Genomic DNA, 27,237 nt, shown 5'->3' on the forward strand with positions numbered 1-27,237 from the left:
GTCTGGGAACGAATCGATGTCAACCGACTCGAACGATGTGCCGTTTTGGCCGTATCCCGGGATATGGCAGGCTGCTCTCTAGGTGGCCGTCGAGTGACATCGATTTTCCTGTATTCTAGTCATTTGACAGCAGCAAGGCGCTATCAGGCGTCAGATCATCAAACCAGACACGAGAGATGAGAAGATCCACGTTACAGAAAACTTGCGTACAGACTACGACTTCAACCACTGGTGGACTATGGGTCTTGGCATATGAAAGGAAAGGGAGGGCCATAAAAGCTGCGCGACATCGTTTGAGCGGCATAAATGGTCTTCCCCGGGACGTAGTTGTTGTGACTGATTGCGAAACTGGAGACGATTGACAAAGTCCTTAATGGTGTCCTAGTAGAGTCGAGGTTGTAGCAACGTACGCTGTAGACTCAGAGAGAAGATATGAATGATATAGAAGGTTTTCAAGAGTGGACTTGGCATGCATGTGAACGCGGTCACGTGCAGCGCACCTTGAAACGATTTCATTTCCTCAGTGTGTGGCGTTCTCCTTCAATAGTACTTCCCAATCAAGTTTCAAACACAGCCAACGTTAACCATCCCATGGTTTTCTATATATCACTTCCTCGTATCCAATGACCTCCCGATATCCGAGTCGCAGAAGACTAGCGCTCCGGTGAACGATTTGAACGTGGTCGTGTGCAGCGTGTCTCGATATGACTGTCTACCACACTTCTTGCATGTCTTCCTCGAGCTCAGGTTCGTGTACATTCTACTATATTCTACTCATTTGTTACATCTACTAACCACAGTTCAATATCCCGCGTTCTCTCTTTGTCCCTTCTCTTCTCTGCATATCAACTGCAACACCTTCCGATATCGCAGAAGACCAACATTTATAAATACGAGTTCCTCCTCCTTTCCCTTCGCATTCATTACGATTATGAACTTTCTGGTCCAACTCATCAGTATGCAGAATCGTACTGACCAGCCATACAGATCCTGTTTGTCCTTGACCCTCATGCCCGATGCTCGCTCTCCGTCTGCACTCTTCCCACACTCGTAAGTCTATCTGTCTCTCTTCAAGTTCACTTCACTAACCCAAAACTAGTCTCATCGCTGAACAACGTCAGCAAACACCACCGTAGGTTCACAATCAGTTAGTGGTCACCCCTTGTCACAATTTTACTGCGTGGAGAAGACGGTTGGAATTCTTGATGGACTCAGGGCACTCGCGTGGCTCGATTTATGGGTTCTCAATGCCCATCGTGTCGAAGAGATTATATTGCTCCCCATCACCAAGGAGGTTGGGTAACTCGTATTTGGTCCACGTGAATGTGCAACACTTGAGATCAGAGCCAGTTTCAGCGATGCGTTTGCCTGCAATGAGGTTAACGAGGGAACATTTTCCGACGCCCATTGCACCAAAGACAACGATGGTTTTAGCGCGGACAACACTTTTCTTCGCCATCGTGATGCGTATGGTGGATCGATGTCGAGTTTTAGGGAGTGGTAAATAATAGTTGAGGTGAAGCGAATTGTACCATTGGGTGGTCAGAATTGACAAGACTTTTCTATGATGCAGAAGCCTTCTGCCACGACTTTCTGGGCCCTGAGATACTTTGGCACGCGACAGCCGCTCAGCTTATGGGCGCAGGCGTGACCGGAATACGTGTTGGGTATGTGGTTCAGGGTATGCGATAAGCATATACCGAGCTAGGGCTGCAGCGGACGTTGGGAAGACAGAGCTTTTTGAAGTTGGAGGCGCCCGTATGATGAAAATCATGGGTTTTTGCGCCCGTAGTGTAGCGCACGAGATGTACAATCAAATTAATGGTATAGTACATTAGCACGCAGGTATACCCCGGACGAGGGTGATATCAACTTGAACGGTTCAATGTCAGGTTTTAGTAGAATTGTGCATAGATACGAGTCACCCAACGCTTTATTACGATGTATGCGTATGCGATGTGCATATCGCTACCATTCTCCCTCCTCGACGCAGCGTTCGCTCAACGACATGACGGGACCGTCAGACAAGATTTGTCCAACAAAATATATCACCCAAGTCCCCACCTGTCTTCTCGACGACCATAGGAAGAGTCAGAGGTCTCTTCTGCAAGTCAGTCGTCTGCATGTGTTTCATTCTCCGTGACACGAACAGCAGCGCAAACCTTACTTGATTGTCCTGCTCGCCTCATTGACTCGTAGGGTTAATGTAGCCTAGCATTTGAATAGGACGTTTCTTATTGAACTAAAAGAAATTGAATAAGTACATGCTGAACGTTGTCCGCGTAATTTTGAGAATGATACTCACTGCCGCGAGGCAGTATTATCTGACACCAATCATGATCCACTCATCGGCCGCCCTCACAGTGGAAACTAGACATCTATTGATGTTGTATAGATCAAGGCCAACCAAAGGCACCTACCGCCTTTAACATAAAATATGTTCTTCTAAGTTAAGCGCCTCCAAAGCGATCCCTTCAGTTCAAATATCACTCCACAAACGGTGCCGAATAAGCCACGCAACAATACGTCATGCCATAAGGTCGGCCGGGAGCATATCAAACAAATAAATCATCCCAAGGGCATCAGAGCCGTGTGCATCCTGGTCCATCTGCCAGACATGGAGGTGCATGCGCGTGGCGAGGATTGTAAGGACCACGAACTCAAAACTGGAAACGTGTTGTTTTGGGGTATTGTTAGTAGGAATTCACAGCAGAACTTGGAGGTGCATACTCTTCAATAAGGGAGTGGTACGCGGACTGGGTGTGCTTCACATCAATGACTCGATCATACGGGGTATTTAGGAGTCCACGCACATGTGTAAACATGATCGATATAAGTATGTTCATGGCCGAGAGAACTTTCGGAACAAGAATCATCACCAATGATCACGAAAACATTCGTACGAAGTTCCTGACTCACATAGACCGGATGCATACCAGAATATGTTATGCTTGACCAGGATGGCGTACAGAGGGCCGTTGGTCGTCTGCCAGCTCTGTATGACACGTAGGAGCGTGAGGCAGACGAGTCCTGGGAGGATACTGATCAGCATGATATCTGTATATGCGAGCCTCCACTTCTCAGCAACAAACCTAATTGAAATGCAAACAAGAGAAGAAATTGTATGGCATTCAAGTTGAAGCTGGTCGAAGTCCGGTAGCAGCCTGGGATGCCTGGGATTGCGCTGGTCGTAACTGTTGAAGTGGAGTGAGCATGTGCGAGTAGTGGCTGGGGGAGGTGAGAGTGCACACCTTGTGATGTGCCGACGGTGATGAAACAAATGACGGTGGATGCAATTGCAACAGCCTGACTAGTGTATTTACCACGAGCTTTGGGTGTGGAGAGAGTGGGAGGACTCACGAGAAAGGTGGACAACATGGCTACGAGGATGATTCTATTGTTGTTCCAGAGCGCATATGTTCTGAGCACAAAAAACACTAGATGAATCAGATCAGGAGCACGCGTATTCAGAGAGGAAGGAGAGCTACATTCAGAGCAACCGACTGATATCATGCTGAAATCTGTGAGAGGCCAGATCGGCACTCAGCAAGGACGTGCATGCAGTATGTACCGTGCACGTACATGAGTAAATCACGATCAACATCTGGCATTTCTGTGAAGTCATGTGGTAAGCGTTGTTCATGAATAGGTAAATCAACTGCATGTTCACATACATCGGAATTCTCATTCGGGTTGAAGTACTCTGAAGCACGATATGTTAATTCACCATCAGGAAGATGTGTGCTGGATCCGAATGCACTATATAACTCAGTGGCGAGGAAAAAAATGGGGCATGTCGTGTGATGATATAAAGGCCCTTTACCTTGGTCCAGCGCGACCGAAAGAGGAATGTCCACTGTGAACAGTATATATTGGAACTGAGGCGCATTACGAACAAATACATTACCTCTTCGTGTAGTGAACATGCATAATCATAGGTCTGGATCCACAAGTTCAATGGCGGACGTGAATAGATCTGGACAAGCCTACCCAGAACACCGCCATTGACGCTTCGCTGCCAAGTTAGCACCAGCAAGAAGGGATCCAGAAACTCATACGCACTGCATAGGTACTGGTGGTGCATGATATATCAGTGATTATCTCGCTTTTATATGATCAATAAAGCCACACACCACTAAACACTGCAGACTCCTAGCCGCTGCAATATCTTCAGCCGAATATTCCATCTGCATTCGTTCAAGATGTAAAACGGGTTTGACGCACACATTATGCACTTTCTTATAAACTGGCCCTTCCGTGTTGGTGCTGGGGGGTCCTGGCGAAGTGGCTGGAGTCTTGGTTCGTAGGCAGCTGTGTTTTTCCCCAGTCCGTGTCGAGTTCAGGGTGACCTGCCGTCATTCCACCAACCCTCACGATTTCAAATTCGTGTCTCCCAATTTTCTACGGTGACTATGACGGAATCGAGGAACCATCCACAGAACGTTCCAGGGAACCGAAGTTTGATATGACAGATCACCATCATGATGTCGATGGATTGACTTGATGGAAGCGGTGCATGGCCAATCAGGCGAACCATGTCATCTGCATCTCCATGATAAGAGGTATTGGGAATCGAATAAATGACGTGAGATGGCATAAACAGGAAGTTGTGAATTACGGGACGGACCTAAATGAGAAAAGGCGGCTTGAACGAACGAGCGCCAAACATCCTCTTCTCCCGACCAGACATCCATTGATCGCTGGTGACTGAGTACTGTGTCTGAACGGTGCTTCTCGTGAGTGGCACCGTAAATTGTTCTGCAGGTGAAGTTGACAACTCGCTTAGCAGCGGCTTGGAATATCCATCAAGATCCCTAGCACATTCTCGAATAACGGTACAGCAAGTACGCATACACAGTCCTGAAGCTGTCTTCTAGGAGAGGACTGAATTCCTGTAAGTATGTTGGCTCGTGAACAATGGCTTGCGTGCTCTAACAAGCGTTGCAGTGAAAGAAGAGAAGCCCCTGGACTTACCAGCAACCATTGCCACCCGAAAACGCGGTCTGGTTCAAAGATCTCAGCAGACTTCTCGCATAGATAGGCCCCAATCTGCAGTACAGCTCCCCAGCACCTACGATGTCTTCATCCACCAGCAAGAAGCAACAGAAGCCAGCGCCCACACCACACCAGACGATGCGAGGCCATACAGACTGGGTAACAGGTGTTGTCCATCTGCCCAGCGGACGACGCATAATCACATGTTCTGATGACGGCTCACTCCGATTATGGGACCTGGAGAGCGGCGCACAGATAGGTGAGGACTGGCGAGAAGAGGATGACCAATTAATGTGGTCCATGGCATTGTCTCCAAACGGCAAGACAGTTGCAAGCGGAAGCGGCGACGGGACGATGAGATTGCGGAACGTCGAGACGAGAAAGGTCATTGCCAAATGGACGGGGCACACCAATGTTGTGTGTGCGTTGTGCTGGAATGCAGATAGTAAGCAAGTAGCGAGCGGATCCTGGGACGAGACAGCAAGAGTATGGGATGTCAAGAGCGGTGAAATTGTCCTAACAATCAAAACCGGGCAGACTTCGGTGTACGCGGTGATGTACTCGCCTGATAACAAAAAAATCGCGACAGGCGGATACTACGAGAATGCAGTCAAAATCTGGGATAGCAAGACGGGCGAGTTGATAACCACACTTGAACATGATTACACAGTTAGCAGCTTGGCCTGGACGTCGGACGGAAAGAAGCTCATCTCCGGTTCATTAAACCTGATTAGGATATTCGACACAGCCACTTGGCAGCAGATTGCCGTTCTTGAGGGTTACACACACGGTGTCCGCGCCATCTCCTTGTCTCAGAACGACCGCATCCTTGCAATTGTATCAGGTGATAAAAGAGCGCGTCTATGGAATCTCGACACGAATCTCCAGATCGGACAACCCCTCCAGCATGAAGATCGTTTGGACTCCGCAGCCCTTTCTGCTGATGGAAAAGTACTAGTTACTGGTTGTGACAACGGAAATGTGCACACATGGGACATTCACGCCATCATCAAAGAAGCTGGCCTTGAAAACCTTCTCCTACCCATTTCTGATGTAAATCCCATGGTTCTTTGGTACAAACTATACTAATCTCCCACTTGCAGGTCCCAGCTCAAAAATCACTAACGACCGTATGTGACGTGTTCCTTAAGCTTTTCAATGATTTTAAAGACATTCTAGAGAGATGCTACGCGACGTCCAGCTATTCATGCCCGCCGAATACCGCCAGGATTTTTTGATGACACCCAGGTGAGTCATCTGCTTTTGTTGACCAGTTTTTATTCTGATCTTTGTACTCTCAGTCCTCCGCAGCACATGGTACCCATCACCATTCCTCCACACACGACTCACATCTCAAACGCTTTTCATCGTTCTTCCGCCACTCTCGCTCCAAGACCGATGGAGCAACCGAACTCCAGCAACGCCCAAGACGAACCATCTTCTCTCATCGTGGCCCTCGTATTGTCGATGTTCCTACAGTACAGGACAGAAAGGTATGTATTCGTTCCCGTGCGTTTCCCGTCGCTGTTGTTCAATGACTTATCTGCAGGCACTGGCTATTGCTCCACAACCGCGGCCGCAGCAGCAGCAGCAGCAAAGCCAATTGCACGGCCAAACCCAGGCGTCGTCATCACAAACTCAGCACGCCACCACCTCGTCCTCCACGACACCTCCTGCTCCAGGTACTCATGCCACCACAGCTGGTGCAGCAGCCGTGCAGTCACCACCCATCTCATGGTGGGCTCGTCTCGTACTTTTCCTCTGTTGTGCATCTCCCCCACATGCAAATGGGCATTGATACTTGGGCATGTGGGTAATTATTCTCTCTTTGTTGCTCTCTTTATATCTTTTCCTACTCCACCAAGTTTGTTTCCTCGTTGTGACACTCATGCAATGCATCGAACTTGATAATGCTAACCGAAACATCATACTCGAAGAGATTGAAAGCCCAGGACAAGTCCAAGCTCCTCCCCTCATCTATGGTTAACTGCAGTACTCCATATTTAGGCGTCGGCGAGCTCGCATGAACATAGCACAGAAAATTAGGGATCTCGACCAATCCATAACGCACTTTGAACGCGCGTCTGATCTGTACCCCATGAATCATACGTGCCGCCCTGCAATGTGGCTTCGGAGGCATTGACGATGTTCCTCGCATCCGCAAGCGCATCGGAGATGACGTACTGTGAGACAGCGTGAAACTGCCGTGGAGGTGGCCTGTCATTCGCGTTGCCCTACAGACGCCTCTGGAGCGCGCTGCTCTTGAACGAACGACATATACTAATTCGTTCATACTGTTCTCGATGGCAAGGCTCACAACTCTTACTAGCCTCGACCATGACTTGTCGAATGAAATCCTACACTTTATGTCGGCAAAGATTGCGCACTATCTTTTCAAGCTTGGAACCTCCGCTTCTCCGGAGTTATCGCAGATGGTCATTATGGTCACCGGTGACCTTAAAAGTTTAGAGGGATGATGGGGATCTGTTCAAGGTGTGCAACAGACCTCACCTCGCTGGGCTCCCGAGACCCTCTCAGTCTTGCAAGATACCTTTCCCTTGCACGAGTCGAGATACGTAAAGCTTTGCTGAACCAGCATTCGTCCTCCCCATTCAACCCCAGCCACCGCACACGCAGGACAATCGATGATTTCCTTGGGTAGAACCATCCCTTTCCCTCGTAGACTTCGAAACAGTCGCCTAGCATTCGAATAGGATGCTTCTTAGTGAATTATATTAGAAGTTGAATCAGTACATGCTGAGTGTTGTCCGTGTGATGTGATTTTTACTCACTGCCGCGAGGCAGCACTTCTGACACCAATTGTGATCCACTCATCCACCGTCCTCAGTGGAAATTCAACACCTATGGATGTTAAATAGATCAAGACCAACCAAGTCCACTTCCCGCCCACAGCAAGAAATACATTCCTTATAAGTTAAGCGCCTCCTAAGCCACCCGGACCAGTCATCTCGTTCAGTCCAAATATCACTCCACAAACGACTCCTAATAAGCCATAAGGTCCGCTGAGAACATATCAGACAAACAAATCATCCCGAGGGCATCAGATCCGTGTGCATCCCGGTCCATCCGCCAGAGATGGAGGTGCATGCGCGTGGCGAGGATTGTAAGGACCGTGACCTCAAAACTGTAAAAATGTTGTTTTGTGGTGCTGTGAGTAAGAATTTACAGCAGAACTCGGAGGTGCATACCTTTCAAAGAGGGAGCGGTATGCGGACTGGGTATGCTTAATATCAATGATTCGGTATTTAAAAGTTTACGCACATTGGCAAACATTATCGATATGAGGAAGTTCAGGACTGTAAGAACTTTAGGAACAAGGGTCACCGCTGATGATTACGGAAACATGTGTACGGCCTGACTTACACAGACCGGATGCATAATAGAATATGTTATGCTTTACTAGGATAGAATACAGAGGGCCGTTGTTCGTCCGCCAGCTCTGTATGACACGTATGAGCGTTAGGCAGAAGAGTCCTGGAAGAACACCGATCAGCATGACAACTGTATATGCGTGCTTCCAGTTCCCAGAAACAAACCTAATTGAAATACAAACAAGAGAAGAAATTGTATGGTGGCGGCCAAGGACCAGTAGCAGTCTGTGATTCCTAGGATTGCGTTGGTCGTAACTATAACTGTGAAAGTGGAGTGAGTATGTGTGAACAGTGATGGGGGAGGTGAGCGCAAACCTCGTGATGCGCCAACGGTGATGAAACCAGCGACGATGGATGCAACCGTAACAGCCTGACTAGTGCGTTTACCCCGAGCTTTGGGTGTGGAGAGAGTGGGAGAACTCACGAGAAAGGTGGTCAACACGGCCGCGAGTACAATTCTATTGTTGCTCCAAAGCGCATATGTTCTGAGCACAAAAAAGACTAGATGAATCAGATCAGGAGGACGTGTATTTCGAGGGGAAAGAGAGATACATTCAGAGCAAATGACTGATATTATGCCAAGACCTGCGGGAGGAAAGAGTAGCGGTCAGCAAGGATGTGCATGCAGCATGTACTGTGTACGCACAGAAATGAATTTTGAGCGACATCAGGCATTTCTGTGAAGCCATGCAGTAAATGCCATTCATCAGTAGGTAAGTCCACTCAGCATGTTCACATACATCGGGAGTGAAGAATTCTGAAGAACAAAATGTTAATTTACCATCGGGTGGATGTGTGCTGGAGCCAAACTCACTAACTAGCTCGGTGGAGAGCAAGACAAAGGGGGCATGTCGTGTGATGATATAAAGGCCCTTTACCTTGGTCCAGCGCGACCGAAAGAGGAATGTCCACTTTGAACAGCATATATTAAAACTGAGGAGCATTACGGACAAATGTGTTACCTCTTCGTATAGTGAACAAGCATAATCATAGGTCTGAATTAACAAGTTTAACGACGGACGGGAATAGTTCCGGACAAGCCTACCCAGAACGCCATAATCGACGCTGAAATGCCAAGTTAGCACCAGGAAGAGGTGGTTCATAAAAGAATACGCACTGCATAGGTACTGGTGGCGCATGGTATATCTGTGATTATCTTGCCTTCGTACGATGAAGAAAGGGACATACCACTAAGGACTGCAGACCCCTGGCCTCTGCGATATCGTCAGCCGAATACTCCGTCTGCATTCGTTCAAGTGGTAAAATGAGTTTCACGCGCACCTTATGCATTTTATAATGTACTGGTCCGTGGTCTGATGGTCCTGGCTAGCGTTGTGGGCAGTACTAACTATTGGTTTTGCCGGCACAACTGGCACAACCGGCTAAATATATAACCGGTTCTGCCGAGTGGGCCGTGGCACGCTGCAGTGTGCACAACTCTAAAAGTGAAAATTTCCATCGGCGACGGTCCTACCGAAAATTTAAACATCAACAACACCTCATCCCATATATACATCATCCTGGCTGTCATCATCCAGGACGTCAGCTTCACCTACAGCAGCTCGGGGTACTATCTCTGGGTCAACCTGCTCTATTTCGGCAAAATCAAATGCCTTCCCAAGGACCCACTGTAGATTTTCCTGTGCAATGATGGCTTCCAGTTCCCGGGCGAGAACTGGATGAAACAACCGGAGAAGTACTGCGCGAGAGAACTTGAATACCATTCATCACCTGTCTTGTTCATAATTGAATGCCCGAACTTGTTGGCGAAGTTTGGCAGTAGCATCCTTGCAGTGGCGGATGACATGGCTAGGCAGATTATCGTCGCGACCTTGGACGCTCGTTATTCCACCCACCTATACCCAACACATTCCTTCTCATAACCTCTCTGTCCCCGATTTTCTGAAGATATCCTTGCCTGTTAAATCCCCGAGTGAAAGATCAAGCGTTGGTCTATTCCTCCGCGGTCGCTGAATTCCTCGCAGAGCTCAACAAAACCTTGACTCTGACCAAGCATGGCTTGATGGAGCTTAGTCGTTGATAGAGCTGCGGTATAATAACTCGAATGACAAAGATCGACTCTGCCCTTAATGACCTTGACATGGGTGCGTGAGTCAGCAACTGTCATTCGCGCACAATGCGCATGGAGAAAGAGCTCATAGATTTAAAGGTCGCCAGTGGCCACACCCAAAGGCCCCCAGCAGCGGACAGTACGTTGGGGCATGCAGGACATTAATAAAGAGCTTCAACACGAACCCAAGCGGAAGTTGTACCTATTCATGATGAGCAACAAGAAAAAAACAAAGATGAAAAGTGAGGTATTCCACACAACAAATGGCTGTCCGTGCGTTTCTATTAATCCTGTCCGTGAGCATATCTGCTGTCCATCTATGTTGCACTCCTCCCATCCGGATTATAAGGATCATAATCTGCACCCTCTCTTTCTTACATACGTTATCCCGATAGGGCGAATGCACATTGGCACTGCTCGCGTTCCAAGCGTTGCTTGGATTATCCTGTTGTAACGGAACAAACGCACTCGAGTCAGATGGCGGCGCGCCGACGGTGAGCCACACAAAATCAAAGGAGCGCACCGAGAATACCAAAAACCGCAAATACTCCAATCACAACCCCAACGATGGCACCGATGTGAGTGCTTCCCGACGCACTTTTTGGCGCACCGCTGCTACCTGAGCCTGAGCCTGAGCCTGAGCCTTGAGAAGAGGAATTCTGGATGGAAGCAGGGAGAACACTAGCGGCTTGCGTAGGTTGCGTCCCGACTTTACCATTGCCGACGATGACCATCGTCCCGTTGCTCGGAATACCGTTCATCACGACGAACATAAGAGCAGGTCCGGGAGTGAAGATATTAGGGTTTGGGGGAACTTGAGCCACGTGAAGGGTAATTGAGTTATCACCGTTGACGGTGTACGTGTTGTTGAGCTGCAGGTGCCTCTGGCCCATGTTCATGGCATGGGTTGTAAACCCGCCACGGGCCAGAACTACGGTCGTGTTTGCAGCAGCAGCGTTGCCCGAGCCACTGTACGCGGTCGAAGGAACGGTAAGGTCGAAGGAGCTACCACCGTAAGAGAGTGTTTGCGGTGCGCCAGAGTAAGTTGGGCGTACACTGGCGCTGAAGTAGGGTGGATAGAATATCTCCGCGGTGTAGGTTGTGGGGAAAATGGTGGTGAGGTTGACGTCGATGTTGGGGTTGGATCCGGCAATCATGACGGAAGCGTCAGGCATGAGTAGGGCACTGGAGTGGTACAGACGTGCTATTTTTGTGGTACCCAGGCCGGCGCTCGACCAGCGGCTGCCAGCAGGCAGATTCGGGTTGTAGATGGCAGGTGTTCCGACGGGGCCAGAAGCCAACGACTCACCGTAGGGCATGAGGCTATAGGAAGCGGTCTGGCCAGTAGCCTGAGCGTAGCCAGCGGTGCCATTTAAGGCACCATTGAGAACTAAGAGGGTACCATCTGGAAGGATGATGAATTGGCCCATGGTGCGACCCTCGAGCATGTCATCGTCTTTAACATAAACAGGGGAAGAGCCATCTGTGGGTTCTGGGGTGATGCGCTGGCAGTCCTTGGAAGCAGGGTAGGTCCAGGTATTGTAGTTGGGGTATGAATAGTTACCCCAATACTCCTCAGGCATGTCAGAGCCGCCGCAAAAGATAACGGTGGGATTGTAATTGTTGGCGGGAGTAAGGGGTAGCATGGCGACGGCACCGGAAGCAGGGTAAACACGAATGACATCGCCCGGCATGTCGGGAAGAGGTGTCTCGACGTTGGTGGCGGGATTCCAGAGGACTGATAGGATGCATGAGAAAAATCGACAAGCGAAAGGATAAGACATACTAGTAGAAAAATTGGCCTGGATGAGCATGTTACCAGAAGGCATGAGGTAGGTATGCGCGTATGAGTTGAGACCCGAAGTGGTGATCATGAAATTCATGGTAGTTGCGACTCCCTTCGAAGGGAAAAACTCATATGTCGGTTCAGCAGCAGAGCCCTCTGTCGCTGGATCCGTATTAGGGGTATTGCGGTTGATGTAACCACCACTGACGAAACCGCCGATCAAAGCAATAGAACCGTCGCCGAGAGACTCAGCTGCAGAGTACCACCGCTGCTTCTGCATGGACAGAACGGCAACGTCGTCATACCATTGACATTGAGTACTCGACATATCATTGGCGCTCGTACAAGGATTGAGGATTCGGATGGCCTTTCTTCCGTCGTAATCTTGATATGTCGCATCGTATGAACCTCCACCAACACTACCAGCTGCACCAAGCGGGCCAATGGCACTGTTGCCACCGAACGTTGCATACGAACCATTTGGCAGGTGCATACCAGAAGCACAGAAGGTATTGGTCAAAACTTCCATGGTCTGGGCTGAGTGAGTGTTCACATCCCTGGACGCAAAAATAAGCGAGCTAGTGTAAAGCGAATGCGAGGGCGCATACCACACGGCACCCCAAGCAGGGTGGCCATCTATTGAAGCGGCATTGCCCTCCGTTTTGTCGAGGATGTAGACCTTTTCCTCGTTGCCAAGAAACATCTTCGGGGCGAGCACTCAGTGCAAAACACAACAAGACAAATGATTTCGTACCATCATGGCGCTGACTTGTGTGTTACCGATCTGGACGATAGAACCTGCTTGTTGGGCAGATGCTAGGCTGGAAGATGCTACCAGCACAAAGGCTAGCCGAGCAACGGACAAGAACATCTTTAACTTGAAGTGGTCGTACTATAATTTTAACGAAAGCTTCGAAAGACAGAATATGGAATACAGCTACGACTGAACCAATAATGCGGAAGATAGAAAGCGAAAAAGAGCGTGAGGTGTGGGAGGCTTCGTGAGGTGACTTTTCAGTACATTAGGGGTTTGGCCATGACGACTGTCTATTCTAAATTTCCAGAATGCTCCGTTTTCCATGATCCCGCGCCCCTTCTTCGGCCATCAATGTCAAATTCCACTTTCTTTTTTACATAATTTGGATTTCATCAGGAGGGCCTCAATTGCCCTATGGTAATGCAGTATCGTGGACTCACATGGTGCTACATCATGAATATCCTGGTTCAACGATATATCTACCTTTGGCTGCAACGGTCCTTGGCGTCATTTTTGCGTCACACGCGGCGTTTCTGGACCTTGTATGCACACAGTAACTTACCGTGACAGTTCCCATGAAACTACATGGCTGCTATGTTCCTAGGCAGGTGCGCTGGCTTCATTTTGATTGCTCGACATTGCAAGACTGCTCGAAACATTTCAACGGTATGTATCAGCGACTCCGAGTCATCGATAGGATTACATCCAACCGTGACATTGCTTTGTAGTACACCGAACCCAACATAGGATGCGGACGCGGCTTTGCACATGGCACATAGCAACACATGAATAGCCAGGTACGCCCCGCTTGGCTCGCCCACAGAAGACAATTTTAAACAGTTTTGATAGTTCCTCTCGCTAATAAGCCTCAGAATACGTGCCCGGTATCTTATATTAAAGACCGCTAACGGGCGCCGAGTTTGCTCAGCGACCAATGCAGGCTACAGTCATCATCTCGGAGTGCATGAGTAAACATAGCTCTAGCGATGAGCACTCTGATCTGATCCTCTTGCGGACCGTCAGGCAGACTCGTGACTAGGATGAGAGATATTATAGACTCATCTATAACTTGCAATTCGCGTGATACCACTGCCCCTGAGAAGAGCTTAAAGCAGGTACCACCGCTTCGGACCCGCATTTGAAGGAATATCCTCAAAGTCACTGACGCGCAACCAAGAATCAGGAGTATGTTAGAAATCCACCAGCCTTGAATAGCTTACCGCACTAAACAATTGCTATGTACAGGACGAAGGCCATCAGAAAGTGACCGTGGCATCACATGTGTCCATAAAACAGTGCCTCCAGTACCTACACAAGCTGCAATTCAAATAACAGAGTGTCAGATATCGCCGAGCTGGGAAGTGTATTCTGTGCGTCATGCGGATGAGCCGGAGCTTAGAACAAGTCAGAGATAGAGATATACGCAGTTTGCACATCTTGTAGGGCATCAAACGGCACCAACAAGTCACCGCATACGCGTTCGCATATACGGGATGGCACAGTCGTGTTACCATTGGACTGACATCAGTGGCCCGTGGGAGTTGAAGTCAGGGATGGCCCTAGTACTTGGTGTCAAGATAGGTCTGATTGAATTGGCGATATATTTGCGTGAGGGTGGTGAACGTTTACTTTGATTCAAGAATGACTAATTGTGCTTACCCCTCAGATGATGTAATCATTTTGATGGGTTCAGTTCAACTGCATTTCGAGACACGTCGTTCACCGCAGTATTACTCGATGACTCGAGTTTACCCCATAGCTGATCTTCATGATATGTACCCTCCACATAAATATTCCATCACGGCGACCTTTCCTGCACGAAGGAGAGTCTGGAGTCCTAGCACTTAACTTGACATCAGGATGGCCATCTCTCCTAGTATGCCTCAACAGTTCCCTGCGCACCAGTTCAACACACAGCAGCAAAGACTTTGCACATTTTCTCCACCTATGTAAGCACTCGAATCAAACGAATGTACTCGTCTGAAGTGTTTTGATCATAGAAAGCATTTTATCGAGGCATTTTCCATACGTGTACAACACAAGAGGTTTGGAATCAAGACCGAGTCATGAAGACATCAATTTTGATACTGAATAGATCTTTCGCGTGTCTGGTGCGAACGGAGAACCTGAGACACAAGGTATGGCTCAGGCGGTAAAATATTACACTCTCGCCTTGATCGCTGATCGATCCATTGTGACATAAACAGAATACGACACATTTGCAAAACATTCAATATTGTTGTCGAGCTTTGCGGGAATACAACAACCAAAGTAAGAATCCACGTCTTGCATTGAAAAATGTCTGATCTATAGATAGCAAGATGTGGGACCTGTCTCTTCTGGTGAAAACCCAGAGCTTCAGCCCACCACTGATGAAACCATTCGGACTTATCCTCGGTGAGTCAGGATAACCATGAAACGCCATTCTTTAGGTAATACTGTTTCCCAACTTTCCATCACGGCTTCAATGCGACAGAAAGTTTGGAAACAGTATGTTGACTAATAACCATGACTCTCCGCATGTCGCTACTTACCCTTTGGTCAAAGTCCCCGTCATTGTATTACCGAACATGATCTGAGCCTTCACATCTGTTTTACGGAATACTGGAAGGTGCTCACATCAATAGCATCCAAAGGCCATTCGACATGAGAGTGTCTGCATGTGCTTCACACGGACATTGTTGCTGTATCGAACTGTCAAGACCCTCATAGTGTAATAATTCTCTTCTTTGTCGTTGTCGCATGTTCTGACGTGGCTTACGCGCAGTACTTGTATAGCCCAGAGTTCAGGATATTGATGGTGAGCACATTCAATGAGCTAGACGTCAGACTCGCCGCTGATCGAAACAAGAACATGCATAGCAGTCTCTTACCGCTCCGTCGTGGGTACTATTGCGGGCATCTTGTCGGCTCGGCTCCCATCGTAGTGCCAATAGTGGCAAGCGTTGTGATCGCGAACTGGGTTTACGAGGTGTATCAGCGACCGTGCGTCCTGCTACTTATTCTTGATCGAGAGATTATCAACAGATCCTCTTCAGTCACGCGGCGCTCCAGCGCTTCATCAAATACATCATCAACCTACTTAAATCTTGTGTCGGGAAGCCAGGAACTTTCTCGTAGGGCCATCAAGCTCGCAGTCAAGTCCTATCACGACTCACCAACAAGAGGAGAAGTCCAATATAGCATCAGTGCAGAAGACACAGTCTATTCTTCGGAGAAATAATCCAGCTGTGGGTTTCTTACCGGATGAACCATGCGAAGAGTTTTGTGCATGGTTTTGCGCGTCGGTGGATATTGTCTGGGTACTACTGTAGTATGCTACGTGCGACTGTCTTCTATCAACATCACTCACTTGTTAGAGTTCGACTAGAGTGATCGACACAACCTTGAGATTGTCATGAACCGTAAAGCCAGTAGTTCCCCAATAGTTCCCTCCCAGATTTGCATATGCATATGCCACTACTTCATAGTCGTCCCAGTACCATTGTACAAGTTACTGCAACCAGACAGATCCTTAACCCAGCACAGAAAGATGGTGACTGTAATATATTCGCTCCACATACAAATGATGTACAAATATCCAGTAGATCTCCACCGATTGGCTTGACTGTATTATACTTTATAACGAACACGCAAGATAAGTCCAAGTGATGAGCCCGTATATATATATAAAAAGTCCAGATGAACAACTATGCACTATACCACATATATCCCAGATATGAAAGAGCGTCGGTAGAGATGTGCGTGAGATGAAATGAGATGGATGTGAGATGGAAATCGAGATGCGCATGATGAATGAATCCACATGGTTATTCCGAGTGGGGTAGGATGCAACTATGCTCTTAAAACAAGTCCATGGCCAGGTTCGTCAATGGATATCGACAACATCAAAAGTATCAGGATGTTCGTGCGATGCCCGATATCGCCATGAGGGAGTGATGATGTCATTACGCGAACCCAAGGACGTCGAGTTCCTGTCAGCGTTATCGCCCCGAGACGGGTGGTGACGCATATCACCAATGATTTGGCTCCCGCGTGCAAGGGTGCCAACGCCTGCCATGCCTACACCAACTTCCGCGACGTCGCTATCACTGCTCTGCGAGCTGCTTCTTCGGCGATGCCGGTCTGTGAGCAAGGGAACAGATATGCTTTCCGGCAAACGACTGATTTCATCCGGAGTTCGTCGATGGATGGTAGCCGAAAGATCAGGGGAGGAAGGAGTATCAGGCAAAGGCGCTTCAGTGCCTACAATCGTATCTCGATTTCCAGCATGAGGATCCCACGGATCGCTCAGTTCGAATATCGACGGAGGCGAATGATCGTATTTGGCCTTCCATTGTCCAAACTCTTCGACTGGATCTGGCTCAACACGCGTCCCGTTTGAGTCAAAAGTATACTCGGACACTTTCTCTTTCCTCGTAGCGTATGAGTTGTACGCGAGCGTCCGGAGAGTACTGACGGGAGGAGCATCATCGCTTGACCGCGAGTTTCGCCTCGTAAGCTGATAGGCCATATATTCGCCTTCGCCTTTCTTCCCCCCATCCGTGTCTACCATTCCCTGTTTCTTCCACTGCCGCCGGGTCATAAACCATTTCAGCCCGAAAAGTGTGAAGCATAATGCAAAGAAACCGATGAGACCGATGAGTACTTCAAGGCCCACCGACAGCTTTGTGTCATTTGAAGAGGATGTCTGTTGTGGCGGCGAACCGCCGAGCGGTTGATTGAGGACGCGGACGTTGTTGAACTCATCAAGTGCTTGGGTTATATTTGTAAGTCCCATGAGTCCAAGTGTTGGACGGATTCCAGTGTAGACAGACACGTTAAAGGGTGAGGGTTCGTATGCAAGCACGGTGTAAACGTTACGCATGAAAGGAACACCGAGGACCATGTCCCCGATTTGGGAAGTGGCGGTAAGTTGTGAGTCGTCAGCTTGTATAAGGCCGATGCAGTACTGTGCGTTGTGCTGCCCAGACGGCTCGTTGGTGAGGTCAAGGGGGTGGATGGGTAGCTCGGGTTGGCCGTCAAGAGTAATAGTCATGTTGAGTGGCGTTGTACAGGGGACATAGTCTGACAGACAGTCAGCCCATGGTAATTGTGAGCTGAGATGAACAAATTACTCACAATTACCATCTGAGGCTGGACTTATGCCCAGTGCGCCATATATTCCGTTTGCGATGGACGATGTTGTGATGATCAACGGCACGCCAGAGTCGAGTAACGCAGTGGGGAAAGCAGCGCCAGTAACAGAGTCTGTTAGTAACACAGGACGCGCCTGACCATTTACGTAGACTGTGATGGCTCGAAGATTCGTTTTCCAGAACAATGTGCCAACACCCTGGCTCACAAGCGTCGAATAGTTGATTTTCGAGGGATCTGGAACGACGGACGAAGGATGCATACCGATTCCGAGAAGTGATGGAATTTCATCCGAGCCAGGACGGGCAAAAGTGAGGGAGAAGAACGGCTGTGAGGGAGCTGTGGAGGCGGGGGTCATGGAAAAGAGATTCGAGGAAAACGATGCGCCGTCTGGGTTATTGTCCGTAGCCGGGGGGACCGCTTGTTCAATTACCGAATTGAGGGGAAGAGCAAGACCGAGGATGCCATCAAAATCTAAGCTAAGGGGCTCGTTGGATATCGAGGTGGCAGCGGCTGTAAACATTCATTAGCAGGATGTAAAAAGATATTTAGAACACAAACCCAACGCCTGGTTTTGCAGGCTGTATGTTCCAAGCTGGACCGTATCCCATACTATGGGCCCGCTGACGGTTCCGGAGAGGTAATCGATGGTAAAGCTAGCACCGGTTGGCGTCGAGGAGGTCGGATCGTATAGGCGACCATCTGTGGATGAACACGATGCCGTGGAACACGATTTTGATGCGATCCACTGTCATTTTTGGAATGAATATGGCTGTGTGCCAAGGAAGGCACGACTTACAAGATCCGAGGAGCCCGTATCAACCTGGAGGGAAAGGTTTTGCTGAGCCGAACCTACTAACACGGGCACGACGTAGGCACTATATTCAAGCGATGAGCATGGAGGAAAAAATGCAGGAGGCAAAACGAAATCAGAAGTTAAAATTTTTAAACCGTTCAAAACACAGGGTCGAAGATGGGTGGTAGTTTGAAGACTCACAATGAATTGTAGCTCGTGGCCACCATCTCAAGGTTAAGCACCATGCCACCAGCACCACCGGTGCCCTCGTCTCGGGCACGTTGCTTGCCTTCCGCTCTCGAAGATACATGGGCGCCTTTGGGTAGGGTCATCGTTCACTAAGAGGGTAGAGACAGCAGTCTGAAAGGTCAGGAAGGTCAGGGGCGACGGGGAGAATGAGCCGCGAAAGATGGTGGACTGACCAGGAAAGGTGTTATAAACGAATACCCGCGGGAGATTTTAAACGCCTAGATGAAAGCCGATGAGGACATACAAGCTGGTCGGTACCGGTGGATGTCTTTAGATTCACAATGGCCTTCCTTGGATAGGCTTTACACTGCAATAAGTATATGAGACTGGGGAAAGACTTGCGGGGATAAAAGAGGGAGGTAAAGAACGAGGCGATGACAATGATCCAGATTCCAGAACGACGCGAGCGCTGTGCATAAAAAGTTCCGTCAATTGGTAACATGTCAGAAAAGACGCCCAAAAGACATTTGTCAAGATAAAGTTAAACATACCGCGACCAAGAGCCAGACTTTCAATGATTGATGGTGTTAAGACACAGTTAAAGAGCGTATCCTTGTATTCGCGTGCGCGCTCGCCGTCCCGCCCGACGCTCTCGGCAGCGTTACATTTTGCAGTGACCCTGCATAATCTTCTTTAGGCACTTTATTCGCACACTATGCGGGCTTTTGTGGCCTACTCATAAAGCGTCAATCTGTCAACGTTGTTAACAGCGGACGTGTTTCATGGGCACGGGTCACGTCGTAAATATCTTTGTCCACACTTGTCACTCACCATCTTTATTATTATGTAGTGAGGCACCACCGAAGGATTAAACTTTTCGCGCACGGAAGGCCTCCACATGTCTTCCGTACCTCGCGTAAGGAATAGAATAATCCAATGCACCCCACGACGAGAAAATTGCTACAAAACCTGTGACCTTGACATCCCGGCATGGGGACGAGTCGCAGGGACGGTCATCCGACAGTGACAGCTGAAGGTTGAACAGCGGTGACTAGAGCAAGAAGCGGGATCGCGAAGCCGCAAAGAAGAAGCCGAAGATCAGCGACTTTCAAAACCAGAGTAGTGACGAGCTTTCAGTGACACCTCACCCCGGAATCATGGACAAGCTTATATCCTTCGAGTGCGTTCAAACATATGCCACTAACTGCTGTAGTAGCTTGAAGAGATTTGTTATGCCTCCGAGCAAGTACAGATTATTGGTGTGGCTAATACGCTGCGCAACTTGCGCCCAACGTTGTATTAGAATACACGCTGTGCTCCACACATCCTTATCTTGATATGTCCTCTTTCGACATAATGTTCCGAGGCGGATCCAGACTTGAAGCTGTACATTCGGAGTTCCCCCAATGGGGTAGACCGAACATAGGAGCATAATCTTGATGCCCGCACAGTGAATTCTTTGCGCGCGGAATGCTAAAAATTACTACGAATGGACATGTCACAATCAATTACGGTGACCCTTGATTGAGGGCGCTGCAACCTCTTGCTGCCCTGATGTTGTAAGTCCATGGATATCCAGCAAGGCGTGTACCATGAAACAATATCGTAAACCAATTGAATTGTCGCACAGCAAGTCGGTCTCAGGTAGCTAAATCAGTTCAATGCCTCGAAACAAAGTCAGGAACAGATTTTACTTACTCACCAGCTATTGGCTTAGGAAGCCACGCACGCACCACTATATCATAAGGTGTGGATACAATTGTTATCCACACGGCTCCCCACCAATCCGTAAAGTTGATAAGGACAATGCACGAGATGGCAACGTTGTCAAAGTCTGCAGCCACGCCTTGGCTCCCATTTAAAATAGAGCGGTCGGAGATGCGCTCACCTTTGATGGGCACCATGATGATCCTGCTTTCCACAATACCATATTAGAATTTGTATAAAGAACGACTGACTCATGGATAAACCACAGGAACGACTTGGAGAAGAGTTGATGGATCCCTAACACGTTGACTCGGAAAGCAGGGACAAGTTTACCAATTATAAAAGGATCGATTTGCGACATACGCGCACATCATGGTCGAGAACACAACTTAAAAATATTGCGTCAGTCAAGGTCTTATCGATAAAACTTCAACTGAATACAGTTCTTATCATGCACTAGTACCGTCGTGCACCATTGATCAAGAGCCTGCCGTCAACAGACGTCTCGATCAGGGGGACAAGTGCATCGTGAAGCTACGTACTTAGTGACTAAATTAGTGGCATGTTTTACTTTTCGATGGTGATAAAGTGGCTCACCAGCCTGCAGCTGATGATCAATGGTGTCCCGGATAATTGATTGTTGGAAGTCTTTGCATTGCAGTTGAATTCAAGACAGTTCGGAGTTTCCCGGTTTGACTTTCTACTTTCTCGGTCAGCCATGCAGATTTACTGTGCCATCTCCATTAATCGAGGCCATCATTCCTCCTATAAAGCATGGCTACGAAATACACTGCCAGGGCAAGCACTTCAACCACTCGTGGTGGACAATTTTCCTCTGGTACAAACCGCAATTCTAAATTGCGACCTACACATTGTCCGTGGGTTTCGACTTTTAAATACAATATGCGTGCTCAGTGCGTGGTCTCCAAGTCATATCCCTGCCCATCGTCAGTATCGATCTTTTGATTTCTTTTAAAAATATCTGCCAACGTAGACCTAGGGACACCATGTGCGTTTGCAGGAATCAGTGAAGTCCTTCACGGATGGCTTGCTTGATTGTAAACCTGCGCTCCCTGGTGTTGATCGCGGCATTGTTATCGCACCTCGTCGCCTTCATTTGACACTGGGAGTAATGACTCTCGAGGATTCACTGGTTTCCTCGGGTAAAACCTTAGCAAATGCGCAGGCTTTGTTAGGGACATTGAGAAGTCGGATCATGGAGTTATTGAACGGGCATAGTCTCTGCATTCCCCTTACAGATATGAACATCATGTACCCCGATCGTGGCAACGCAGACAACGCGCATGTCCTCTGGTTGGGCCCTTCACTGGACACAGAAAACGCTCAGCGCCTCAAAACCGTGAGCGGTGCGTCGAGTCTCGTTCCAATTACATTCACATACTAATGCTCCAACAGAATTTGTGAACAAGGCGTTCAGTGACGCTGGATTTATTCAAGATCGTCGTCCTCTCAAGGTTCGTAGCTCCTACTATTGGTTGATCTAACTTAGCAGTCAATGAGGAATCAGCTGCATTGCACGATTCTCAACACTTCATTTCGCAAACCACATCGACAGCCGTTCTCATACAACGCCATTTTGGCGTCACCGGCTATTCGCGGTTTTGTTAGTTCACCGCTAGAATCACATGATTTTCGGGACCCCGTGAAGGTAGATTTTGGCACTTGGAGCGTTGATGAGATACAGATATGCAAGATGGGAAGTTACGGCCCCGAGGGCGAATACGTGAGTTGCGGATGCTGTTCGTTAGCGTCATAGATTCGGTTGTATGACATATGGTGTCCAAATCGTGTTTTTACACTCACAGCCGAGGCTTGGAAAAGTCTGGGCTGATAAGATAGTCACTCTTAACTACTCGTAATGCTGTGACTTGCGATGAAGAATGGCTTCTTAGAAGGGAAGTAAGGTCTCACGCACAGGCCTACAGCTGTGGCACGGCACAGCCCATTGTGAGGCCATTGAAAGAGCGATTAAAAGACCGACGTGTATCATCGTGCGACTCTTGTCTCGCTGAACACCATCATCCCCAAGGAGCGCCCGTACATCCACGCAATCCTACTTTCTACGTTCGAATAATGGCTGAAATCAGGAGAAAGCTTGTTATCGTTGGTGATGGTGCTTGTGGAAAGGTACGCCCCTTAACTTGCACGCGAAACAGAACAAGGAACGACTCATATTATCATTAACAGACGTGTTTGTTGATAGTTTTCTCCAAAGGAACATTCCCTGAGGTATTTTCATTTACTCGTCAGCCGCCTGCTTCTCTAATTATTCGCTTGATTCTTGTCTATATAGGTCTATGTTCCGACCGTCTTCGAGAACTATGTGGCAGATGTAGAGGTTGATGGAAAGCATGTCGAGCTTGCTCTATGGGATACGGCAGGGCAAGAAGACTATGACCGTCTCAGACCTCTCAGTTACCCAGACACCCATGTCATTCTTATCTGCTTTGCTGTTGACTCACCAGACTCTCTGGACAACGTTCAAGAAAAGGTACGTGTGGCCAATGAGCAATGCCTCATTCGGTCCTGACGGCATCTCCCGAATCCAGTGGATTTCTGAGGTGATGCACTTCTGCGCCGGTCTTCCAATCATTCTTGTTGGCTGCAAGAACGACCTCAGACGTGACCGACGAGTGATTGACGAGCTCAAGAAGACGAGCCAGAGACCTGTAACCCCTGAGGAGGTACGTTTTTATTTCCTTCCTGACAGATTTCTTTGGATGATGTGTCCACCTTTCCAGGGTATGGCCGTAGCGAGCAAGATTGGCGCGAGGCACTATCTCGAGTGCTCGGCCAGAACAGGCGAGGGCGTTCGCGAAGTCTTCCAATATGCTACGAGGGCTGCACTTCTTAGCCGGCCCAAGAATAGCAAGAAACACCACTGCGTGGTTGTGTAGGCTGCCTTACTTCCCACCTCGCCCGCACCCCGCCACTTCTCTGACTACACCCTTGCCCCTGTCAAGAGTCCATACCCTTCACGACTAGTTGTTATTAGCAATCTTCATGATCTGTCCTTTCACTCGCTCTATTTTTTTGCGTGACCGGACACGTGTGCGGCCTCATCAGTATTTGACTCTGCATTGATGTCTCTTTGTTTTTCAGTTTTGAATGAGTTCCAGTATGATTGCATGGACTATTGGTAGTACGTTCTATATCCACGCTTCTGCCTCTTAATCTGCTTCGAGTTTGAGTCACATGTCTACAACGGCCCTTGCCTCCGATCTTCCAGGAGTACAGAAGCGCCAAGTTGAACTCCGAAGGTATTGTGAATTACAACCTCGGGCTTTCCCTTGATGAGGTCTTTGTTCTCTAGACGACGTCAAGGAGCCCAATTCTGCAAGTCACTTTCTGGTGTTGATAATGACGCAGAGTCCTATGCGGCAGTGTACGAGATTCACACTCTTCGGCATAAAACATCGAAACTTAATTTTATCGTACGCGTGCATTCGCATGCTTGGCTTCACGAAGTGAGTGACTTCTCGGAGCGCGACCCACCAGGTATTACAGATGCCCGCTTAAATGGGCGTTCTTGGTATCTTGTTTCCCACGTCTTGACAATTTCATTGACCTGTACTTAATTGTGCTTTCGTGCAATTCGAATGCGCGCCGCACAGGCTTAACAGTTGTGTGCAATAGCAGGGGGTGGCCCCTGCACTATCTGGCATGACTGATCATTACAAGAGTCTCCGATCAAACTGAGCAGCAGAAGTAATTTATCCACATGCCCCACACTACGGAGAAGATGGCCCCTGGGAGCCACCAGTCTGGCTTGCGAGCATGCAGGCTTCATCGCTTGAGGGAACCGAAAAGAGATCGGCTGAAATGCGCCGCTTGTCGTTATGACGAGAAAATAGTGTCCAATATGCGTTCGTTGTACGGGTCACGGTATGGATGATATCGATAAGCCAGGAAGCTCCTGCCGGGCACGAAAATATGTGTTCGGGCCAAGTTCGGGCGCACATGAACCAAGTGAGATACGCACCCACCGGATCACTTATTCTCTGCATGAGGTTTCAGAAGAAATAGTTCGCGGTCAAGAAAAATATAATATGTCTACACGCTGCAAACGCGCCAGAAAGAAAATCCGAGATGTTCCTTTGATTCCGGAGGTAGAGAAGTTGAGGAGTCATTAGAGGTGGGGTCATAATGCAAATCGTTGATTGAGTGGGATGTAAAAAGCAGGGCGCCCGGGGTATAACAAACCGAAAGCAACTTGAACAGTGGGTTCCGGTGATTTGGTACAACAGCTAGAGAGAGATGATCAACATGATCAACAATGACAAGAGACAGATCTGGCTAATATGGGAAAGGTACCTAGGACATTGTGGAAAATCTCGCACAATGAGGCTGCGGCAGCCGGATCGACAAAAACCATCATCAACATCTTAAACGTTCTGACAAGTTCCTTCTCTCTGATTCCGGGCAGGATAAGATCATTCGGGTGTTCTCTGAACAACAGTGGGCATCAGTGATAGGCGCTTAGCGGCAATACTCAGGGGCTAGTAAATGATTGATGAGGGGAAGATAGTAGACCACATATTATAAGGGGCTGTCGTGATCATAATCGAATGGTTCTGGAACCATTGACAGCGGCACACATGAGGCTTCAAGTATTCCGATAGGCGAGGTAAAGGTAAAACAATCGCCGTTGGAACAGCACTGGCCTCGTGCTGATCTTGAGACCGCAAACTCACAGGGATTTGATACGGTTCAGGAGCTATCGCGCTCCAGCTTCCGAGTCCATTAATATGGCGGGAGGAGAATAAGGAATTTCTGGTCAGATATCAAACTCGTTGCAAGGTTTTCGCCGAGAAGCCGGTAAGCGGGAACCTTAAGATAATCTAGCCTCGAGGATGGATGGAAAGTCATTGAGCTTCGAGCCTCGAGGTGTTTCGCGGAGAGATGCTGTCGAGGGGTCCGCTCCGCGGCAGTAAAACGTTGTGGGTCCAAATGATCGAGGACAAGCAAAGTACGTTCAAGCCTGGGGATGCTTCTCTGAGAAGTTACGACGTTACACATAAGGACGATATCTAGACGCTGATAGACGGTTTTAACTTGTATTCCGCAGATAAGTTACCAATTCGATAACCAAAACCGAGTGAGTCCGATGAACTGCCTCAGGCAGTTCGAAGTGAATCAAAGATGGATTCGGTGGAAACACTGCATGTTAGTGTGATACGTGATTAAGGTCCAGGTACGTACCTTTTCGAGAAAACTTGATGTGATCACCGAGGATCACCCATCTAATCAAGTTCATTGTACCTTCTGTGGTCCAGACTGTGGAGGAGGACTGAATTCACGGAGGCGAGATTAGTTGAAAAAGACACTCGCACTCCAAAATAGGAAACAGTCTACATTATTTGAAGGCAGCAAGGATCGTGGTCAATGCAGCTCCACCATCCTCCTAATATCGCTCCACTGAAAAAAAGTCTATTCAGTGTCACCCTGTACACATACATCTTCTTCCAAACCGTGATCATATCTCCCATTAACCCAGAGTCTCCGATATCGAGCTCATCACTTTTCTACTGATCTCATCCACCGTCGTACTCCAAAATTATGATCCGCTTTGAGGGCATGTCTCCAGAAGTCATGGAGGCAATTTGCACACCCATGCACCAGATTCTTCCTATGCAGTTTCAGTCCATGCCTTCAATTCAATCCGTAGCCCACCCCACCAGCTCCCAGCCAGGGTCATTGTACCTAGGTTCCATGTCTGCGACAATGGATCGCGAGTTACTCGCAAAACATCATATCACCCATATTGTACAAGTACTCGATGTCCCCTGGCTTCCAATATCAGAAAAGGACGGCTTCCGCTGCCTCCGGATAGACATTCTCGATAAACCATCTGCTGACCTTCGTCCACACCTTGAAGGCGCATGTCAGTATATTGCTAACGCACTGCAAAGTGGTGGGAACGTTCTAGTGCATTGCCAGCAGGTATATCTCTTCCCTTGAAATGTTTGCAGAATCAAGCCTGATGTGGTTCTTGTGTAACAGGGTGTCTCACGCTCTCCAGCCATAGTCATTGCTTATCTCATCCATAATCTCGGGATGTCATATGAGCAGGCTTACGCTCTAGTCAAACGTCGCAGACCGTGCATTAATCCTAACCCTGGTTTTGTCGCTGGTCTTCGCGCGTGGGAAGAGAAATGGCGAGCGTCCGCGCCGCCACCGCCTCCACAATTGCGGAGGGTCAATACCTCCTATGTACCTCCAGCAGCTTCCACAGTTGTCAGGCCGCTTGCGGCCTTCCCAAAGCTCTCCAGGGGTATGAGTTATAGTGGTAACGGCAAATCTGGGAGTCCTTCAGTCTCCTGATCTTCCTTGCTATCGCCATGGCATGGATATGATCAATCCATCGGCACCATCACAAAATCATTG

The 27,237-nt window shown here is 48.5% G+C and overlaps 10 protein-coding genes across 10 annotated transcripts; 5 read left to right on the forward strand and 5 right to left on the reverse strand.

Moving 5' to 3' along the window:
- Positions 1 to 2: 2 nt before the first annotated feature.
- DEU56DRAFT_830738 (uncharacterized protein) lies at positions 3 to 447 on the forward strand. The gene is made up of 3 exons (XM_041354523.1): positions 3 to 140; positions 191 to 348; positions 411 to 447. The coding sequence occupies exons 1-3, from the start codon at positions 64 to 66 to the stop codon at positions 434 to 436; spliced, it is 261 nt and encodes an 86-aa protein (XP_041203475.1). The 5' UTR covers positions 3 to 63; the 3' UTR covers positions 437 to 447.
- A 787-nt stretch (positions 448 to 1,234) lies between these two features.
- DEU56DRAFT_745601 (uncharacterized protein) lies at positions 1,235 to 1,459 on the reverse strand (the record flags this gene model as incomplete). Its single annotated transcript, XM_041349158.1, has 1 exon — positions 1,235 to 1,459. The coding sequence occupies one exon, from the start codon at positions 1,457 to 1,459 to the stop codon at positions 1,235 to 1,237; it is 225 nt and encodes a 74-aa protein (XP_041203476.1).
- A 904-nt stretch (positions 1,460 to 2,363) lies between these two features.
- Positions 2,364 to 4,285, reverse strand: DEU56DRAFT_65296 (uncharacterized protein). Its single transcript, XM_041347040.1, has 15 exons — positions 4,134 to 4,285; positions 4,063 to 4,072; positions 3,991 to 4,010; positions 3,908 to 3,940; positions 3,824 to 3,856; positions 3,675 to 3,767; positions 3,583 to 3,613; positions 3,489 to 3,521; positions 3,361 to 3,437; positions 3,252 to 3,306; positions 3,093 to 3,194; positions 2,920 to 3,030; positions 2,814 to 2,857; positions 2,731 to 2,756; positions 2,364 to 2,666 (listed from the first exon to the last, which is right to left on the reverse strand). Exons 1-15 carry the CDS (start codon positions 4,191 to 4,193, stop codon positions 2,528 to 2,530), a joined length of 867 nt encoding a protein of 288 aa, XP_041203477.1. The 5' UTR covers positions 4,194 to 4,285; the 3' UTR covers positions 2,364 to 2,527.
- A 3,429-nt stretch (positions 4,286 to 7,714) lies between these two features.
- DEU56DRAFT_65542 (uncharacterized protein) lies at positions 7,715 to 9,828 on the reverse strand. Its single transcript, XM_041347042.1, has 12 exons — positions 9,350 to 9,828; positions 9,202 to 9,298; positions 9,128 to 9,144; positions 9,034 to 9,064; positions 8,940 to 8,972; positions 8,812 to 8,888; positions 8,703 to 8,757; positions 8,553 to 8,648; positions 8,380 to 8,490; positions 8,278 to 8,321; positions 8,205 to 8,230; positions 7,715 to 8,140 (listed from the first exon to the last, which is right to left on the reverse strand). Exons 1-12 carry the CDS (start codon positions 9,524 to 9,526, stop codon positions 7,999 to 8,001), a joined length of 906 nt encoding a protein of 301 aa, XP_041203478.1. The 5' UTR covers positions 9,527 to 9,828; the 3' UTR covers positions 7,715 to 7,998.
- Positions 9,829 to 10,583: 755 nt separating this feature from the next.
- DEU56DRAFT_65499 (copper radical oxidase) lies at positions 10,584 to 13,342 on the reverse strand. Its single transcript, XM_041347041.1, has 5 exons — positions 12,999 to 13,342; positions 12,853 to 12,947; positions 12,245 to 12,801; positions 10,982 to 12,196; positions 10,584 to 10,903 (listed from the first exon to the last, which is right to left on the reverse strand). Exons 1-5 carry the CDS (start codon positions 13,113 to 13,115, stop codon positions 10,899 to 10,901), a joined length of 1,989 nt encoding a protein of 662 aa, XP_041203479.1. The 5' UTR covers positions 13,116 to 13,342; the 3' UTR covers positions 10,584 to 10,898.
- A 2,130-nt stretch (positions 13,343 to 15,472) lies between these two features.
- DEU56DRAFT_830798 (uncharacterized protein) lies at positions 15,473 to 16,476 on the forward strand. The gene is made up of 2 exons (XM_041354524.1): positions 15,473 to 15,714; positions 15,769 to 16,476. Exon 2 carries the CDS (start codon positions 15,799 to 15,801, stop codon positions 16,222 to 16,224), a length of 426 nt encoding a protein of 141 aa, XP_041203480.1. The 5' UTR covers positions 15,473 to 15,714; positions 15,769 to 15,798; the 3' UTR covers positions 16,225 to 16,476.
- Positions 16,477 to 16,869: 393 nt separating this feature from the next.
- On the reverse strand, positions 16,870 to 19,265 carry DEU56DRAFT_745612 (aspartic peptidase domain-containing protein; the record flags this gene model as incomplete). The annotated part of the gene is made up of 5 exons (XM_041349159.1): positions 16,870 to 18,068; positions 18,123 to 18,650; positions 18,699 to 18,885; positions 18,937 to 19,015; positions 19,135 to 19,265. The coding sequence occupies 5 exons, from the start codon at positions 19,263 to 19,265 to the stop codon at positions 16,870 to 16,872; spliced, it is 2,124 nt and encodes a 707-aa protein (XP_041203481.1).
- A 2,272-nt stretch (positions 19,266 to 21,537) lies between these two features.
- DEU56DRAFT_830815 (kinase A anchor protein) lies at positions 21,538 to 22,706 on the forward strand. Its single transcript, XM_041354525.1, has 5 exons — positions 21,538 to 21,703; positions 21,760 to 21,776; positions 21,830 to 22,196; positions 22,246 to 22,304; positions 22,358 to 22,706. Exons 1-5 carry the CDS (start codon positions 21,604 to 21,606, stop codon positions 22,604 to 22,606), a joined length of 792 nt encoding a protein of 263 aa, XP_041203482.1. The 5' UTR covers positions 21,538 to 21,603; the 3' UTR covers positions 22,607 to 22,706.
- Positions 22,707 to 22,730: 24 nt separating this feature from the next.
- On the forward strand, positions 22,731 to 23,945 carry DEU56DRAFT_65781 (P-loop containing nucleoside triphosphate hydrolase protein). The gene is made up of 4 exons (XM_041347043.1): positions 22,731 to 22,977; positions 23,038 to 23,079; positions 23,144 to 23,341; positions 23,400 to 23,945. The coding sequence occupies exons 1-4, from the start codon at positions 22,924 to 22,926 to the stop codon at positions 23,745 to 23,747; spliced, it is 642 nt and encodes a 213-aa protein (XP_041203483.1). The 5' UTR covers positions 22,731 to 22,923; the 3' UTR covers positions 23,748 to 23,945.
- Positions 23,946 to 26,235: 2,290 nt separating this feature from the next.
- DEU56DRAFT_830825 (uncharacterized protein) lies at positions 26,236 to 26,873 on the forward strand. Its single transcript, XM_041354526.1, has one exon. The coding sequence runs from the start codon at positions 26,410 to 26,412 to the stop codon at positions 26,809 to 26,811; it is 402 nt and encodes a 133-aa protein (XP_041203484.1). The 5' UTR covers positions 26,236 to 26,409; the 3' UTR covers positions 26,812 to 26,873.
- The last annotated feature ends 364 nt before the right edge of the window (positions 26,874 to 27,237 follow it).

This window comes from Suillus clintonianus, assembly GCF_016758775.1.
Source record: "Suillus clintonianus strain FC179 chromosome Unknown DEU56scaffold_111, whole genome shotgun sequence".
Lineage (NCBI taxonomy): Eukaryota > Fungi > Basidiomycota > Agaricomycetes > Boletales > Suillaceae > Suillus > Suillus clintonianus.

Coding starts and splice junctions, on each gene's coding strand:
- DEU56DRAFT_830738 (XM_041354523.1), top strand. CDS start 64: ATGGCAGGCTGCTCTCTAGGTGGCCGTCGAGTGACATCGATTTTCCTG. Junction 141..190: donor CATTTGACAGCAGCAAGGCG/CTATCAGGCGTC, acceptor GAGAAGATCCAC/GTTACAGAAAACTTGCGTAC. Junction 349..410: donor TGTTGTGACTGATTGCGAAA/CTGGAGACGATT, acceptor GTAGCAACGTAC/GCTGTAGACTCAGAGAGAAG.
- DEU56DRAFT_830825 (XM_041354526.1), top strand. CDS start 26,410: ATGATCCGCTTTGAGGGCATGTCTCCAGAAGTCATGGAGGCAATTTGC.
- DEU56DRAFT_830798 (XM_041354524.1), top strand. CDS start 15,799: ATGGTGAGCACATTCAATGAGCTAGACGTCAGACTCGCCGCTGATCGA.
- DEU56DRAFT_65296 (XM_041347040.1), bottom strand. CDS start 4,193: ATGCAGATGGAATATTCGGCTGAAGATATTGCAGCGGCTAGGAGTCTG. Junction 3,857..3,907: donor CATGTTCACTACACGAAGAG/GTAATGTATTTG, acceptor TACTGTTCACAG/TGGACATTCCTCTTTCGGTC. Junction 3,522..3,582: donor GTTGATCGTGATTTACTCAT/GTACGTGCACGG, acceptor GGCCTCTCACAG/ATTTCAGCATGATATCAGTC.
- DEU56DRAFT_830815 (XM_041354525.1), top strand. CDS start 21,604: ATGGCTACGAAATACACTGCCAGGGCAAGCACTTCAACCACTCGTGGT. Junction 22,197..22,245: donor GCGCCTCAAAACCGTGAGCG/GTGCGTCGAGTC, acceptor ATGCTCCAACAG/AATTTGTGAACAAGGCGTTC. Junction 22,305..22,357: donor AAGATCGTCGTCCTCTCAAG/GTTCGTAGCTCC, acceptor ATGAGGAATCAG/CTGCATTGCACGATTCTCAA.
- DEU56DRAFT_65499 (XM_041347041.1), bottom strand. CDS start 13,115: ATGTTCTTGTCCGTTGCTCGGCTAGCCTTTGTGCTGGTAGCATCTTCC. Junction 12,948..12,998: donor CACAAGTCAGCGCCATGATG/GTACGAAATCAT, acceptor CTCGCCCCGAAG/ATGTTTCTTGGCAACGAGGA. Junction 12,802..12,852: donor CCTGCTTGGGGTGCCGTGTG/GTATGCGCCCTC, acceptor TTTTGCGTCCAG/GGATGTGAACACTCACTCAG.
- DEU56DRAFT_65781 (XM_041347043.1), top strand. CDS start 22,924: ATGGCTGAAATCAGGAGAAAGCTTGTTATCGTTGGTGATGGTGCTTGT. Junction 22,978..23,037: donor GTGATGGTGCTTGTGGAAAG/GTACGCCCCTTA, acceptor TATCATTAACAG/ACGTGTTTGTTGATAGTTTT. Junction 23,342..23,399: donor TGGACAACGTTCAAGAAAAG/GTACGTGTGGCC, acceptor TCCCGAATCCAG/TGGATTTCTGAGGTGATGCA.
- DEU56DRAFT_65542 (XM_041347042.1), bottom strand. CDS start 9,526: ATGCGCCACCAGTACCTATGCAGTGCGTATTCTTTTATGAACCACCTC. Junction 8,758..8,811: donor CCGTGTTGACCACCTTTCTC/GTGAGTTCTCCC, acceptor CGCACTAGTCAG/GCTGTTACGGTTGCATCCAT. Junction 8,649..8,702: donor CACCGTTGGCGCATCACGAG/GTTTGCGCTCAC, acceptor CCACTTTCACAG/TTATAGTTACGACCAACGCA.